This window comes from Leptosomus discolor, chromosome 2 (assembly GCF_034619465.1).
Source record: "Leptosomus discolor isolate bLepDis1 chromosome 2, bLepDis1.hap2, whole genome shotgun sequence".
NCBI lineage: Eukaryota > Metazoa > Chordata > Aves > Leptosomiformes > Leptosomidae > Leptosomus > Leptosomus discolor.
The window spans coordinates 124729160-124742603 of NC_141392.1; the positions used below are offsets into that span (position 1 = coordinate 124729160).

At 42.7% G+C, this 13444-nt stretch overlaps 1 protein-coding gene across 2 annotated transcripts in view; it reads left to right on the forward strand.

Moving 5' to 3' along the window:
• Window positions 1-13444, forward strand: part of PINX1 (PIN2 (TERF1) interacting telomerase inhibitor 1) — a 62618-nt gene that overhangs the window by 12574 nt on the left and 36600 nt on the right. For both annotated transcript variants that reach the window (XM_086461691.1, XM_086461692.1), the window contains exon 6: window positions 2485-2561. In XM_086461691.1, the coding sequence (XP_086317817.1) occupies window positions 2485-2561 (77 nt within the window). The remainder of the gene's footprint in view (window positions 1-2484; window positions 2562-13444) is intronic.

Sequence of the window (13444 nt, forward strand, 5' to 3'; positions counted from 1 at the left end):
AGTGAATATTCTGAGTGATCTGTGCGTGGGCAGGGGATGGGAGGGGGAGGCAAAGGTGATAACAGAGTTACTTGGGCATCTGCACGGCACTATCTTGTGCAATCTCCAATAACCCCTGCTAAGAGATCATGTGGATAAGATCAGTGATCAGATTAAACCTGCATGCAGGAAGAGAAAAGTCCTCTTACATCTACCAGATACTTTATTGGATAAATGAGGACAGCGGTCGGTGGCCAGAAAAACTGTATCAAGAACTCGTGGAGTTCAGTAATTTCTTTCTTTCTTAGAGTGCTGACGTTATTTCAACCATCCCTGGTTTTGGCTCCTGACAATTGTTCAATGCCTTGCTCTGTTTCTCTGTTGGTTGTGGTCCCCTTTCACACACCCGTATGCACGTGGTCTGTTCATACACGTGTTGCAGTGTGTGGGTAGGATCGGTTTCCACTAATGGCTAATTTATTAAACTTCAAGCTCTGTGTAATGCTTTCTGATAGCAAATACCTCTGCTGAAACAAAGGTAACTGATGTCCGAATGGAGGCCAAATTCTGATATTGGGATTCAGGATTTTTGATTAAATAATTCAGCCTTCAAGTCAAACATGTTAACATGACCCTGCCGCTTTACAACATTAAACAATTCAGTTGGTTCAGGGCTTGCAAGTATAGAGGCCGTGGCCTGTTTGAGGCAGTAGCAAAGAGCATTTAGTTTGATTTGGATTTAACCTTTTACTAAATATAGAGGGGGGGGGAGGGGGGAAGTGTCTTTTGAGCGTGTAAAATATGGAGCAAGGCTTTCATATTAACAGCATCCCTTATTTGTTTGGCTGCAGCGTTTCTGTACGGTAGGCCCCTGTTCGATTGTACCCGCTGGGGTCTAAAACGAGGAAATTGTCCTTTTTCAGGGGAGGAGGAGAAGTTATCTGAGAAGGGCTAATGTTGTTGTGGCCCTTGTTGTTCAAGTCCAATCCTGCTTCCTTTTAGACTAAACAAGAGGAGCTCACACAAAAGCGGGAGAAGGGAGCAGCAACGATAGAAAATGCAGCTTCCGTTTCTGGTGCCGTTTTGTAGCCTCGCTGCTGGAGGGGCGTAGGCACCACCCAGCCTTAGCAGCCACGCTTGCATCTGGGAAGTACACACCAATATGAGATGAAGACAATGATTTCAATCACTTCTCTAGTAGCTGTTCCACTGTGATGCTGCAAAAGATTTGGACTGTCAGCTAAGCGGGTTCTCTACTAGAGAGTGCAAGAAGAGAGGGGAAACGTTTGGGGGAGGGCAGGGGAGAGGCGTGGAGAGAAAGCACAGGGTGAGAGCAGGACTGTAAGTGTAATTTTCCAAGCCTTGGCCAAGATAAAGCTGCAAACAGCCACCAGTCTCATCCAGCTTGCTTGGGAAAGGACTTGTAGAAGGTGTGCTGAGACACCAGGAGGTTGGGTAACACTTTCTCCTTTAGGTTGATGTGTCTCCTTACCTTCTGTGGGCAGTTAAGGATCCTGAGAAAAAGAAACAGGTGGAATAGTCAGGTTTTGGTTTTTTTGGGGTTTTTTTTTGTCCATTACAAGTGCTTAGATTCATTTTGAGGTCAGTGATTTTGGAATCATAAAATCAAGTGAAGTAAGACCCCAGCAGACTCCTAATAAGTTTGCCTGTCTGGGCTAGTTTTATTTCTTTAAGTTTGCTAACTGTTTTGGGGTGGGTTTTTTTTAAGAATTTTCTGAGATAACCTATGGACAATTCAGTATAAAGGCTTCTGCACTGTGGAATCGGTTAAGCTTTTGCCAGTATCTCACAATATCGCATCACACCCTTTTGCTCCCCCCTCCCTGCTCCGTGTCTGGCACACAACAGTCAGGTGGTAATAATGGTCCTGTTGGAACTCAAGAGAAATCTTTGCTTCACCCTTGAAATGGATTTAAGTTGGAATAATGCAGTGTGTTGCAGAGGCGGAGGTTTTGCTTTTCAGAAGCAATTTCATGAATCAAAGAAAAGTCTCCACTGAGTAAATATGGATTTATTATTTTTTTCCACTGTAGGAAGGAGCTGTAATTCCCTAACTCTCAGAGATGGGGGATTCTCGTGAGAATCAGAAGATGGGTGGTTTCTCCTTGAACTTCTCTTGTGTGTAGGAGATTACAACTCTTCTTTCCCTTTAGCGCAGCGCAGGCTGCTTCCCTCATCTCATTATACCAACTGCAGCATCAAGTCAGGGGAAACAAGCTCCTGTTGTGTGTTTCCCTGTGGGCATACACCAGCCAGCTGGGGTTGTCTCCTCACCGGCCTTTCCCCCTACACACACACACACATGTATTTCCTACTCTGTGTGGGAGTCATGGTCAGCCTTCGTTTCGTGCCTTTAACATTCTCCTGATTTTTGTTCACCTCCAAAACCAATGTCTGTACCTCTGGGGGTCACAGTTTGTGTTATCAAAATGTACCTGTCATCACCAGATGTGAAGGGTGTGGGGTTTTTTCCTCCCTTTTCAGGTAAGGATCTCTCTTCACGCAGTGAAGACGATCTGTCCTGCATATTTGGGAAGCGACAGAAGAGTACGAAGGCACAGGTAAACAAGAGGCTTCACCTTTTTCTTGTTTCCTTTTTATTTTCCCTCATAACAGAAACATATTTAAATGTCTTTCTGCTAATGAGGTTTCCACGTGCCCATCAAAAGCGAGGGGTCTTCTGCCTCTGAAATTACTGTTGTTTCCAAGTGATGGCTGTGCTCTGAACCATTAGGAAATAAGAGTGAATTTAATACATATTTTTATGAATTATTGTGATGTAACTTCTCTGGAGTTAGGAATCTTCCTCATTTTAATTTTACACTTGTTAAGCAATATACATTGCAAAGTAGATCAATTTTGCTTGATCTGAAAGTTGCATAAATATCCAAAATAAAACTTGACATTCCGTAGCAACTGGCCAATATCAGCAAACTGCCCTGATTTTCGCAAGAATTGGGAAAAGCTGAGCGGCTGCAAAGTCTTTGAACAAAGGATTCAAAGATGGCTTGAACACTGATAAATATTTAATGAGAAGACTTTTCCCCAACTATGTGTAATGAGATCAAGGTTGGTACTAGCATTTATTTTATTTTATTTTATTTTATTCATGTATTCATTAGCACTTTGCACTTGCAGATAATAGGCCTGCTATATCAGTATATAAAATACCAGACTCACATGGCGACATGACTAACGTATCCAGAAAAATTCTTTGGAAAAAATAACATCTGGAAAAGCACAAATGAGTAGGTTGCAAGAATTGCCCCCTTGGTTCAGAGGTCTCGGACGTTTCTTTTCTAGAGGGAAAGTAATGGAAGTAACAGTAGAAATAGCGGATAGTGGTGATAGCAATACAAGGTTTGTAGCTGTGTAAATGCTAGGTGGAATGACAAGGGAGCTTGTGAAGAGCAAATAGTGATCCCCTGGGATTCTTCACTAAAAAAAAACAAACAAACAAAAAACCCTCAAAAAACCCCAACCCATAAAATAAAGAATATTTTAGTGAGGTGTCTTGAATTGAACAGTTTGAAGGATTTGGTCTTGCCGTTATTCCATATCGTGTTATAATTTCAGCGAATGTGCTGTAGGTTTTGAGGTTACTGGTAGGACAGAGAAAAATGTCAAGTCTGTTTTCCAAGGACTGTTCTCTAAACTACAAAAATACAGTTAATTAAACTGGGAGGTTAGAAGAAATCTAAACAAATTAAGAACTGTGCTGTCTTGTCTGCCACTCTGAAAAACAGCATGTACCTTTGTTACAAGTCACATGGTTTGGCTTGAAAGGTAGGAGCTTGGGAGGAGGCCATCAGCCACGACAGAACCCATTTAACTTATTACTGTCTTGAAATAAGCATTTGGGGACTTCAAGTCCATGAGAGCTGTTAGAGGCCTTCAATGCTGTAGGTAAGGGGGCACCATTGGAGCGCCCTTGATTAACACTTCTGATCACCTAAATATGCCAAGGATCTACTTCTTAGCTCCCTTGCTGCCAGATCAATATGAAGCAAGACAAACTGGGATTTAATACAAATCAACAGTGCTATGATTAAGGGAGTAGATTTTGCCCACCCAGGAGTTGTCCCAAATAGTTGGTCTTGTTTTCTCTGCCTGTCGCACATCTTTTGAAACCAAAGATAAGTTTGGAAAATGCTGTAGCTTCTTCTGGGGCTTAATCCTGCAGAGCACTTGTTCCTTTGTGGATAGCCACTGCAGGTCATGTGCATATAGTGCTGTTTGTGAAGGTTTTTTGAAGTTTGGGCATGTTTTTGCGAATTCCTAGACCAATGTAGTGGTTGCCTGATAGCTCCTGTGCAGATTTCCTTTTTCCCTTCCCTGAACGCTAAGCTAATGGGTCAAGGTTCTGGCAAAAAGTCACAGACTGTTCCCTGTTAAGCACCCAGATTTCCCCATGCAGACACAGGCAGGAGGTAATGTAATTTGGAGCTGCATTGTTGTCTTCTGGCTACCGTCTGCTGCTAAGCAGCCACAGGGAGAGAAAGCCAGAGGCAGCACAATTGAATTTTTTTTTTTTTTTTAATTATTTTTCTTACCCCCTCTCCTTTTCTTCATGGATCAGAGATCTGTGGAGTTTGCACAGAACAAAAATGCATTGCTCAGGCCCTCCAGCTCTGAGCAATTTCATTTCATTGCACCCATGAACTCTCATGATCCCTTTCCATCATGTTCCAGAGCCCGGTCCTTAAGGTGGCACAAATGGAACTGCCCTGTGAGGGTTTGCAGTACCGTTCTCTGGGTGTGTTTGCATTCTGTTTTGAAATCCCTCGGCTCGGGGCATTCCCCAGGAGCAGGAAAGTGCTGTTATTCTCCTGGAAGCGAGTTGTTCATATCTGTTCCTGTGTGGAGGTAATGTGGGAAGAGCCCTGGTGCCCATCAGAGCCCTGGGGTATGCCTTCAGGCTGTGGTAGGCCGCAGTCCCTTTTTACTTGCAGCTCCTGCAACCCCAGCAGTTGAGTGCTGCTGTCCCTGTTCAGAGCAGACAGGGACAGCTTCCTGACTTACCTCGGTGCCAGAACTGCTACTATCAATTAATCTGGTTGCAGGTTCCAAGCCGTAGTTGCAATGAGACGGTCCGTGGAAGTACCTGTTATGTATTGATCCTGTAGCTTGAACTCCTATCCTTAAGGCTCTTTCCCAGGGGTTAGATTCCTCCTCTTTTATTCAGAGGTTGAGAAGCGTTCAGAACAGGTTTGATTTGGACTAAATGACTTATCCTCAGCTTGCAGTAGAGTTGTCATTCCACTCTTGATCTTTGACAAGGATATTCAGTATAGTTCTTTTTCCCTGTTTCTAGTCGTTTCAGTGTAGGACCAGAACAGTCTCCTGGGTATAATTTCACGGAAAGATGCAGGATCTGCTTTTCACAGAATTACTGAGATCGGTGGAGACGTGGAGGTCTCTAGATCGGTCTCCCTTCTCACAGCAGGGTCAGCTATAGCAAGTTGCTCAGGACCTTGTCCAACTGCATTTTGACTGTCTCGCTCCCTTAAAGTCTCCAGTTCAAGATTGTGACAAAATTCAGTGTATGGGTGAAAGAGATCACCTAAGGAGCAAAACATGGGAACATTTTGGAATAACAAAACACTTGCGCAGCAAACGGACTCGGTTGGGTGATCATTTGCAGTTCTGTAGGCGTCGGAGACGTGGTGGAAGTTATGGAAACGTTTAAGGGTGTATGCCATTGATGGCATTATGGGCAGGTTTTTCATCTGAGCGAGTGGCAGAGCTTTTCTTGTTCCTAAGAGCTGTTGTACTCTCGGCCTTTGAGCTTTTCTGGTTCTACAAATCGCCTCACGGGCAGCAGATCCCGGCAGTGGCATTGCACCGATGCTCGTCGGCACTGTCGTACTAGGTCTGGCTGCTTGGCTAGTGTTGTACCAAACTGTTCTTAAAGGTTAGCAACAGGGAAGAAAGCGAAGCCCAGGAAACTCCGTGTGTGCTTAGGATTGAATGGAAACTGGTGGAAGGGCTCGAGGCTAAGTGACATGGTCTCTGGACCAGCAAGATAATTCTGGCTCTTCTGAATTGCTTGTTAAAAATATGTCACCCCTGAACTGCAGCTGTGATAAATGGTGTCTCAACAAATCAGGTATGTCACAGAGACACCGCTCCAATTAGTCGTGTTCAGTCTTTTCTAGTATGTTCATTAGCAATCGTTTTATGATCTTGACCTGTGGAGCAGTCTTTAGCAGAAGATGTTTTGTGCTAGCTTATCTGAACTGTCTTAAACGTAGAACTGATCTCAGACTCACTTTTTTAACTGTCTCAGTAGCCTGGCACTGATCTGGCTAATGGGTCTTTTCTCTTGTTTCACACTGACACTACTGCAGTGATGTTGAAATTTGGGCTATCTACCTTATCAAAGGAAGAGGGAGTTGGCTAGAGGATTGTAAAGATTGCAAAGGAGTGGAATTGCAAAGGATATGGAAGGAAATGCTGTTTGCCCCTAAGGGTCAAAAGGAGTTTCTCTAGAAGTAGTAAGACCAATATACTGTTGTTTAAGCTGTTCTTTTGGTGGTTCTGGGATATGAGTTACTAATCATAGGCACTTGCAACCTTTAATTCTCCTGAATGTTAAACATAACGGTACTTTTTTATTATTTTTGATAAATCACGTGTCCAACTGAAACGTCCTTAATAAACTACACAGGGACCTTTGTTTAAAGAATAAAAGAACCCCCCACAAAACACAAGAGGTAAAAAAATGGGGGGAAGAAAACAATGGCTGGGCTTCAGAGTGGACCTAAATTGAAAACGTCTGCAGTTTTTCCCAGGGAGAGTCAAGTGATCGAAAATATTGAATTGTAATTATGATGCTCTCTGGAGACCTGCAGTGAGGACCTGTTTTGCAGGGTAAGATCTGCCAGACTTTTTTTGCCCCCTCTTTCCCTCTGATTTTCTCACTTGCTTAGGAACACTGGGAGCTGGGGAGACAGAAAAACAAATTCCATTAGTTCCTATCTGGTTGAACTTCCTGGAACCCCCACTATTTTTTTTGCTTCTCAGAATTTCCTTCCTCCATCCAGCTGTGTTTCCTGATGAAGCCTTATCACTGGAGAAAATGCTCCTGAGTGAGACTGAGGATTTGGGAATGAGTTACAGACAGTCCCAGCTTGGTTGCTGAACAACATGATTCTGGCACTGATTTCGCTTTGGGGGCTGGGGGAGTAGTTCTGATCTGCTGGCGCATTTGTAATAAATCTGAGATGCAAAACTGAATGTTTTGCGTCCATCTCACTTCCACGTCTCAGGCCATTTGATGAGTAATCTGCTTCCTCCAAATTTTTATAACTTGGATGTAAACCTGCGTAAGTTCCCTTAAACCACCTAATCCGAGTAGCCTGAAAGTCTCGTGTGTGGCCATTTCTTCCATGTTAGTCATTAGAAATGTAACTATCCACCCTGTTGCTTTTTTGCCCCTTTTTTTTAAAAAAAAAAAAAAAGTCAGGAAATTGTCTTCTGACACATTTTGCAGAACTTCCTCAACTGAGTTACATTTCCCAGCACTTATCAGAAAAGCCTGTTGGCTAATCTTAAGGGACATAACTGAAAATCCATTAAAGTCTGGCTCTGCCATGGGCTCACTGAAGCTATGGGTAAACTGATAGAATTCCCTACACCTCAACTTTCTTTCTGCAAAATACCAACCATGATATTGATGTTTATGGGGTTTCACAGTTATGAATTTTAGTCTGTTGGGATTTTTTTACCTGTGACAAAAGTCTCTGTGGCGGAGGTAGCATATAAAATAATTTGCCGGTCTTTTTTTTGGCAATGTTGGGGGAACAAAAACTGCAGAAGAGAAAAAATTAGTTAATTTTTAACTGAAGTTTTTTCATCGTTCTGCTTTGGAGACTGCAGCTAGCGTGAGGTGTTTGGAACTGAGAAGCAGAACAGAAAAAAGACATCAAAAACCTGGAGAGAGTCCAAAAAGATTTAGTAAAATGGGCAACAGGGTTAGAGGGCATGTCCTAGAAGGAGAGAGTGGAGGAACTGGATGCGTTCATCTCAGAGAAGAGGCAGAAAAAGATGACCTCTATGCCTATAAATATCTGGGGGTTGCGGGGAGGGAGGAACAGAGGAAGGGAAGGGATAGTAATCAGGGTAGGCAAAAGCCAAGAATGGTTCTGGGGGTGAGAACTTCAATTAGAATCAGGAAGACACAAGCCTACTCTTCGGCAGGCTTCCTTGCAGTGATGTCAGCAGGTCAGTGGAAGAGTCTCCTAAAGGAAATCCCAGCTCCTTAGTAAGTGATGCCAGAAAAAAAAAATAAATTAATTTAACACTTTTAGACCCTTTGGAATGGGCAAAGATGAGTTGGTTTAAGTAAAACATCTCCTAACAAGTCATTGTGTGAGCAGCTCCAGTACTGAAGCTTGGTTTCCTGTGGTTGTGTTATGCTTGGGTTCTGTGTGAGTAAAGGAGATGAGCTCATGCTGAAATCCCTCTCCGTGTGCACACGGATCTGTTGTCCTTCTCTGCCTGTTTTCATGAAATATTTTGGAGTCTTAATCTCTTTGAAATCTCTAAGCTTCTGCTCGGTTGGCTTAAAAAGTTGCTGGAGAGAAAGGAGTGTGTGATGTACACAAATGTCTGGGCAGAATGATTATGGAAACTTTGCTTCCTTAAGAAATCAGAGTAAAAATGTAATTGCTGTCAGTGTGTTCCGGAGGAAGACAGTAAGAAAACACTGAGATAGTGTCTTTAACATATTTCCTTCTTTTTTTATTATACATTTATTGTCAGAGAGAATAATTGCATTTTTAGAGGCATTGAGTATCTTGTGCCTAGGGATTATAATTATCCCCAGGCTACAGAGTTTGTCAGAATTGGGGTTAAAATTCAGAACTGCACACTGCTTATTACTACGTATGGCTTGGCCATTTCAGCCCAGAAGGGTGTAATGTGTTGTGTGAAGAGCAAATATAACATTTTACCAAGAATCGAGGCAAACGAACACATAGGTGACCAAAGGTGGGATTTAATCCCACCCAGCTGTATTGGTAGAAGATCTAGGCCTCTTTGCCAGGTTCCCCTCACAGTGATGAGGCACAGGTGCCCAAACAGATGCATTCACTGTCTCCCAAGATGGTAAAGATGCATCGAGCCAAACCCTTCCTAGAGATACGTGCCTCTTCACTGATCGTAGAGGACATCTAACAGAGGTGCATCCTATCCAAGAAATTAGATTCTGAACGTATTCGGTTTCCGTGCAAAAGCTGACTGTGTTCTTGTAAGCATGTGATTAGTGCTCAACCCTCTTGACCTGTGTTCTTGAGGAGACTGCATTTTTTTTTTTAACTTTTTTTAATGTTTGTTGGTGGGAAGAGGCTGGTGACTTAGTGGCAAAGTCTGCAAGACAATATGATGGTGCTTTTACGTGTTTGGTATCCCCAGCCAGCTGCTTCAGATCAGAAGGGTATTTGTCAGCCTCTAGTCTGCTGCTACTTTTACTGGCATGCCTTACTACAGATTTTTAGAGTTTTGATCTAGGAAATGGTAACACTCAGCTTACAGTGACTTTGCTGGGAGCTTGCTGTATCCTGCAGCATCACTGTTAAAGGCTATCCGTAGGTTTGTGTGTTCATCTGGTCTGGTTTTGCTTTCTGACCAATTGAGTGAAATGTATTAAAATTACCGTTAGCAAGGGCTTTTTATGACATCTACAATACTGCAGTTACTACTTTGGCCCCTCCAGTTTTGCTCTGCAGCATGCCATGGACTCTAAACAGCCAGAAGGATCATTTCTGGAGAAAAAAAGAGGGGGGAAAAAAAAGCCCCCAAACCAGATTCTGCCAGCAGTTAGCAGTACAAGGCCTCTGCCCGTGCTTGAGGGGCAACCAGGTGACACAAACTCACGAGGGGGACAGCTTGACAGTGCAGCTGAAGAGCTAAATGCATCTTCAGTGTACACGAGTGTGCAGAGCAAATCTTCCGGCAAGAAGACTAGCATGAAGGGGATCTAAAGCCCTGTTGCTTTGAGCTGGTAACTTGTAATACCGAATATAGCAAGTCAGAAAAATAACGAATTAGGCTCAAGGTGTTAATTTGGGCCATATTTTTAATACTTCTCCATGCAGATGAGATTGTTCCAGGAGCACCGGTAGAAATTACTTTACCCAGCATGGTGTCCTAGTAGTGCTTTTGATAAAAGGAGGAAGAGCAAAGTATTGATGTTTTGTTGCCTATTCTATAAGCACCTTGTTAATCAACTGAGGATAAATTATTGCTGTTGAGCGATCAGCAGAGAGGAGAGGAGAGGAAGAGACATCTCCTGATCTGGAAGAAATGGTGCTTTTTCTTCTCTCTTCATTGGAGAAGAGTCTTGCTTCTAGCATAAGTTCCTTGGGGGGTTTGTTAAGAACAGAAACAAAACTGGGGGGAGCTCTTTTGATTTATCTTCTCTCCTTCCCTTTTGGTCACTTCGATAGGCTTAAAGAGCCGAGTTGGCTGTAATGTGTTGCCATTAGAGACCGTACATTAGCTGGAATAAACCATCATGCCTCACAGTGAAAAATATCCCTTGATTGGCTAATTAATCAGTCAAAGGGGAATGACATGGCCCTCGGCTTGAGGGACTCTGCTGCACAGGTAAACAGGTCATTGATAAATGGTTTACCCACAAATTCATATATCAAGAAAACTTAGTCATTTTTTAACTACACTTCGTGTGAAAGCTGCACTGCATTTTTGGAGGTGTATTTTTGCTGCCCTTGCTTTTTGCATTGTGGGAGTTTTTAGGTTGTGGATGTTTTCAAGAGGAAAAGCCCAAACAGAACTTTGTTACAGTTGTAGTTCTTCTGGTTTCTGAATTGGAAAAGAAAAAACAAAAACCAACCAAACAACAAGCCGTCAGTTTAAAGGAGGAAAAAAAAAAAAATAAAATCATTGTCGTGGCTTTGTGTTGAGATTGAATGGATCTCTGCTCAGAGCAGCTGATGGCTCTTTGTCATTTAAATACACTCACACTGTTCAGTGGCTGTCCTGTACTCAGGCACTGCATGAACGATGCCATCCATAGGTGAGTCTAATGAAATAACTGGGGAAAATATATGCAGTAAGAGGCAGGTCTGTGTTTGTAAAAGACTTCGTCTTATCCGATTCAGTTAGTAATGGGTTTTGGCATCTACGTGCTGAATTTTGTCGTCTGGATGACACCTTATCCTGAAAAGATGGTTCCCCAGTGGGATTCTTCACTGAGAGTTTAAAAAAAAAAAGGGAGGGGAGGGGGGTGGCAGAAAGGAAATCCAGCTCTCAATTAAATTGCATAAAAATATGATCCAGAAGGACTCTGGTATGTGGGGTGTGTAAATAGGGTTAAAGCAGTGTAATCGCGTAAGGAACCATAAAACAATAATGTTTGGCAAAGCGGCTTAACGGGCTGCACAAAACAAATCCTAATTGTGCTTTTTTCTTTTTTTCTTCTTTTTTTTTTTTTTTTTTTCTTAACTATGTATATACTGTGAGAAAGTAACATACCAGTACCTAAGAATATGAGCTGGGCTACCAGGGAATAAGTGAACCTTATTTTTGTCATGTGTAATCCCTTCCTCCCAAACACCCCTTGTCATAGGCCTGCGCTTTATAGGACAGCTTTGTTTTATTTTTCCTTTTAAAAATATTTATCTGATCAAAGAGCTTTCATTTAAAAAAAAAAAAAAATTCCAGTAGTTCAAAACAAGGAAAAGTACATTTTTTTGATCCTATCATAACAGGATTTGTATATGGAAGTGGTAAGCAGGTGGCTTCCTGTTGATTTTAAAGCCAGGTGGGCAAGTTCTTGACGAGTTGATCTTGCAGGCTGCTACCTGCCCTGCTTCCCCTGGTGTCCCACTGCAAGGGTATGTGGCGTGCTCTTTCCTTCTGCTGGTGTAGCACAGAGCCAGGGTGATGGACCCCTGCACAAAGGAGCTTAATCCTCTGCACGCGAGGAATAGGAGCAGTGTGAGATGGCATTTGGGATTGGTATCTTGTGGGAATGAGAGGGAAATAGTAGCATGTGTTCTCTCTCAGAAATTGGAATAGAATACATTTTATTACCCTCTAAGGCGGCTGCTGGATCCACTCAAATATCCTGCAGGAGGATTGGTTGTTCATAGCACAGCCTTATTTTTGCTGATTTTTAGTTATTAAAGGGTGTCTAACCTTTCTCCGAAGGTGTCTTCTGATTTTGGCTCATCAAACTGATTGTGAAACTGCTGATTGGTTCAGATGGGTTAAGCAAACCAGAAGTTGGAGCAAAATAAATGATTCAGCCTGAGAAAGAGCTTAAAATCAAAGAAACAAGCTTTTCCACTTCCAATCCAGTATTTCGACTTCTCTACTGAATTGTTCTTTCTTCAGCTGTGAGCATTTGCCTTTTTTTCCCACCCCCTCTCCAATCAGGAGAAATATCTAGTGCTGGAGTGTGACTTAATGGTAAACTTGCCCATCAGGGTAACCTTGAGAGTGGATGAGGTACTCCTTCCTCCTTCTGACCTCACTTCAGCTGCCTGACGTGTTTGTAAAGTTTGGCAATTTGAAGTTAATTTGGGCTCATTTGAGTTTTCTCAAAGTAATAAGACAAGGTCAAGAAATCTGTTGTCTTAATTTTTTCCCTACGTCTACAGCCTCACTCTGCAAACTGTCATCAATCCCAGTGTGTTTCCTTTGGATAGTTATGTTGTTGCCATAGATACATAGGCAAATGTGACCTGCTGACTAGTGTCACTGATAACTGCCTGTATCCCTCAGTTAAGAAAAGGGGGAAGAGTATGATGGAGAAGATGATCATACAATGGGATAGTGGGTGTCTTCCATGCTCTGTTTGCTTTAACATCTTTAAAATATGTCAGTTGTAGTTTGACAAAGATGGCTTACTGTTCTCCGTCACAGAATACTTTGGGGGAAAGACCTCAGATTTGGTGAAGGATGAATATTGGCCAATCTTGATTACTAAGCCAGATTGTTGTTGAGAGGAGAGAGCGAGGAAGCAAGGATCTGAAAGCTGAAGTAAGCAACAAAAAAGGGAATGTAGAGGAGCTGAAGCAAACTTGAGTTTTGCTGAGTTGGAAAGCGGTTGGGTACTGTACTGTACAGATCGTGAAGTTTCCGTGCACGTAACAGCGTCTGAACCCTTCCCTGCGCTGGATTAAGGGATGTGACGTCTGTCTGTTGTGTATAGTTTGTTCTTTTCCTCCTTGGGGGAAATTGGTTGTGAACTCAAGTGTTTTGATTTGGCAGACTCTCAGTAATATGAACCCAGTGAGTATTAGTGAAGACAAGTTGAAGTGTGCTCTGGCTTTGGAGCAGAAGATGATGCTGTTTATGATAATTAGTTTCTGTGGAAGTTTCTTGCACGGTCTGTGGTGGACCTCCAGAAGGTTCTGCATAGAGGAGTTTTAACCTGCTGGTAGAAAATGCTCGTGTCCCTCAGGATGCGGAG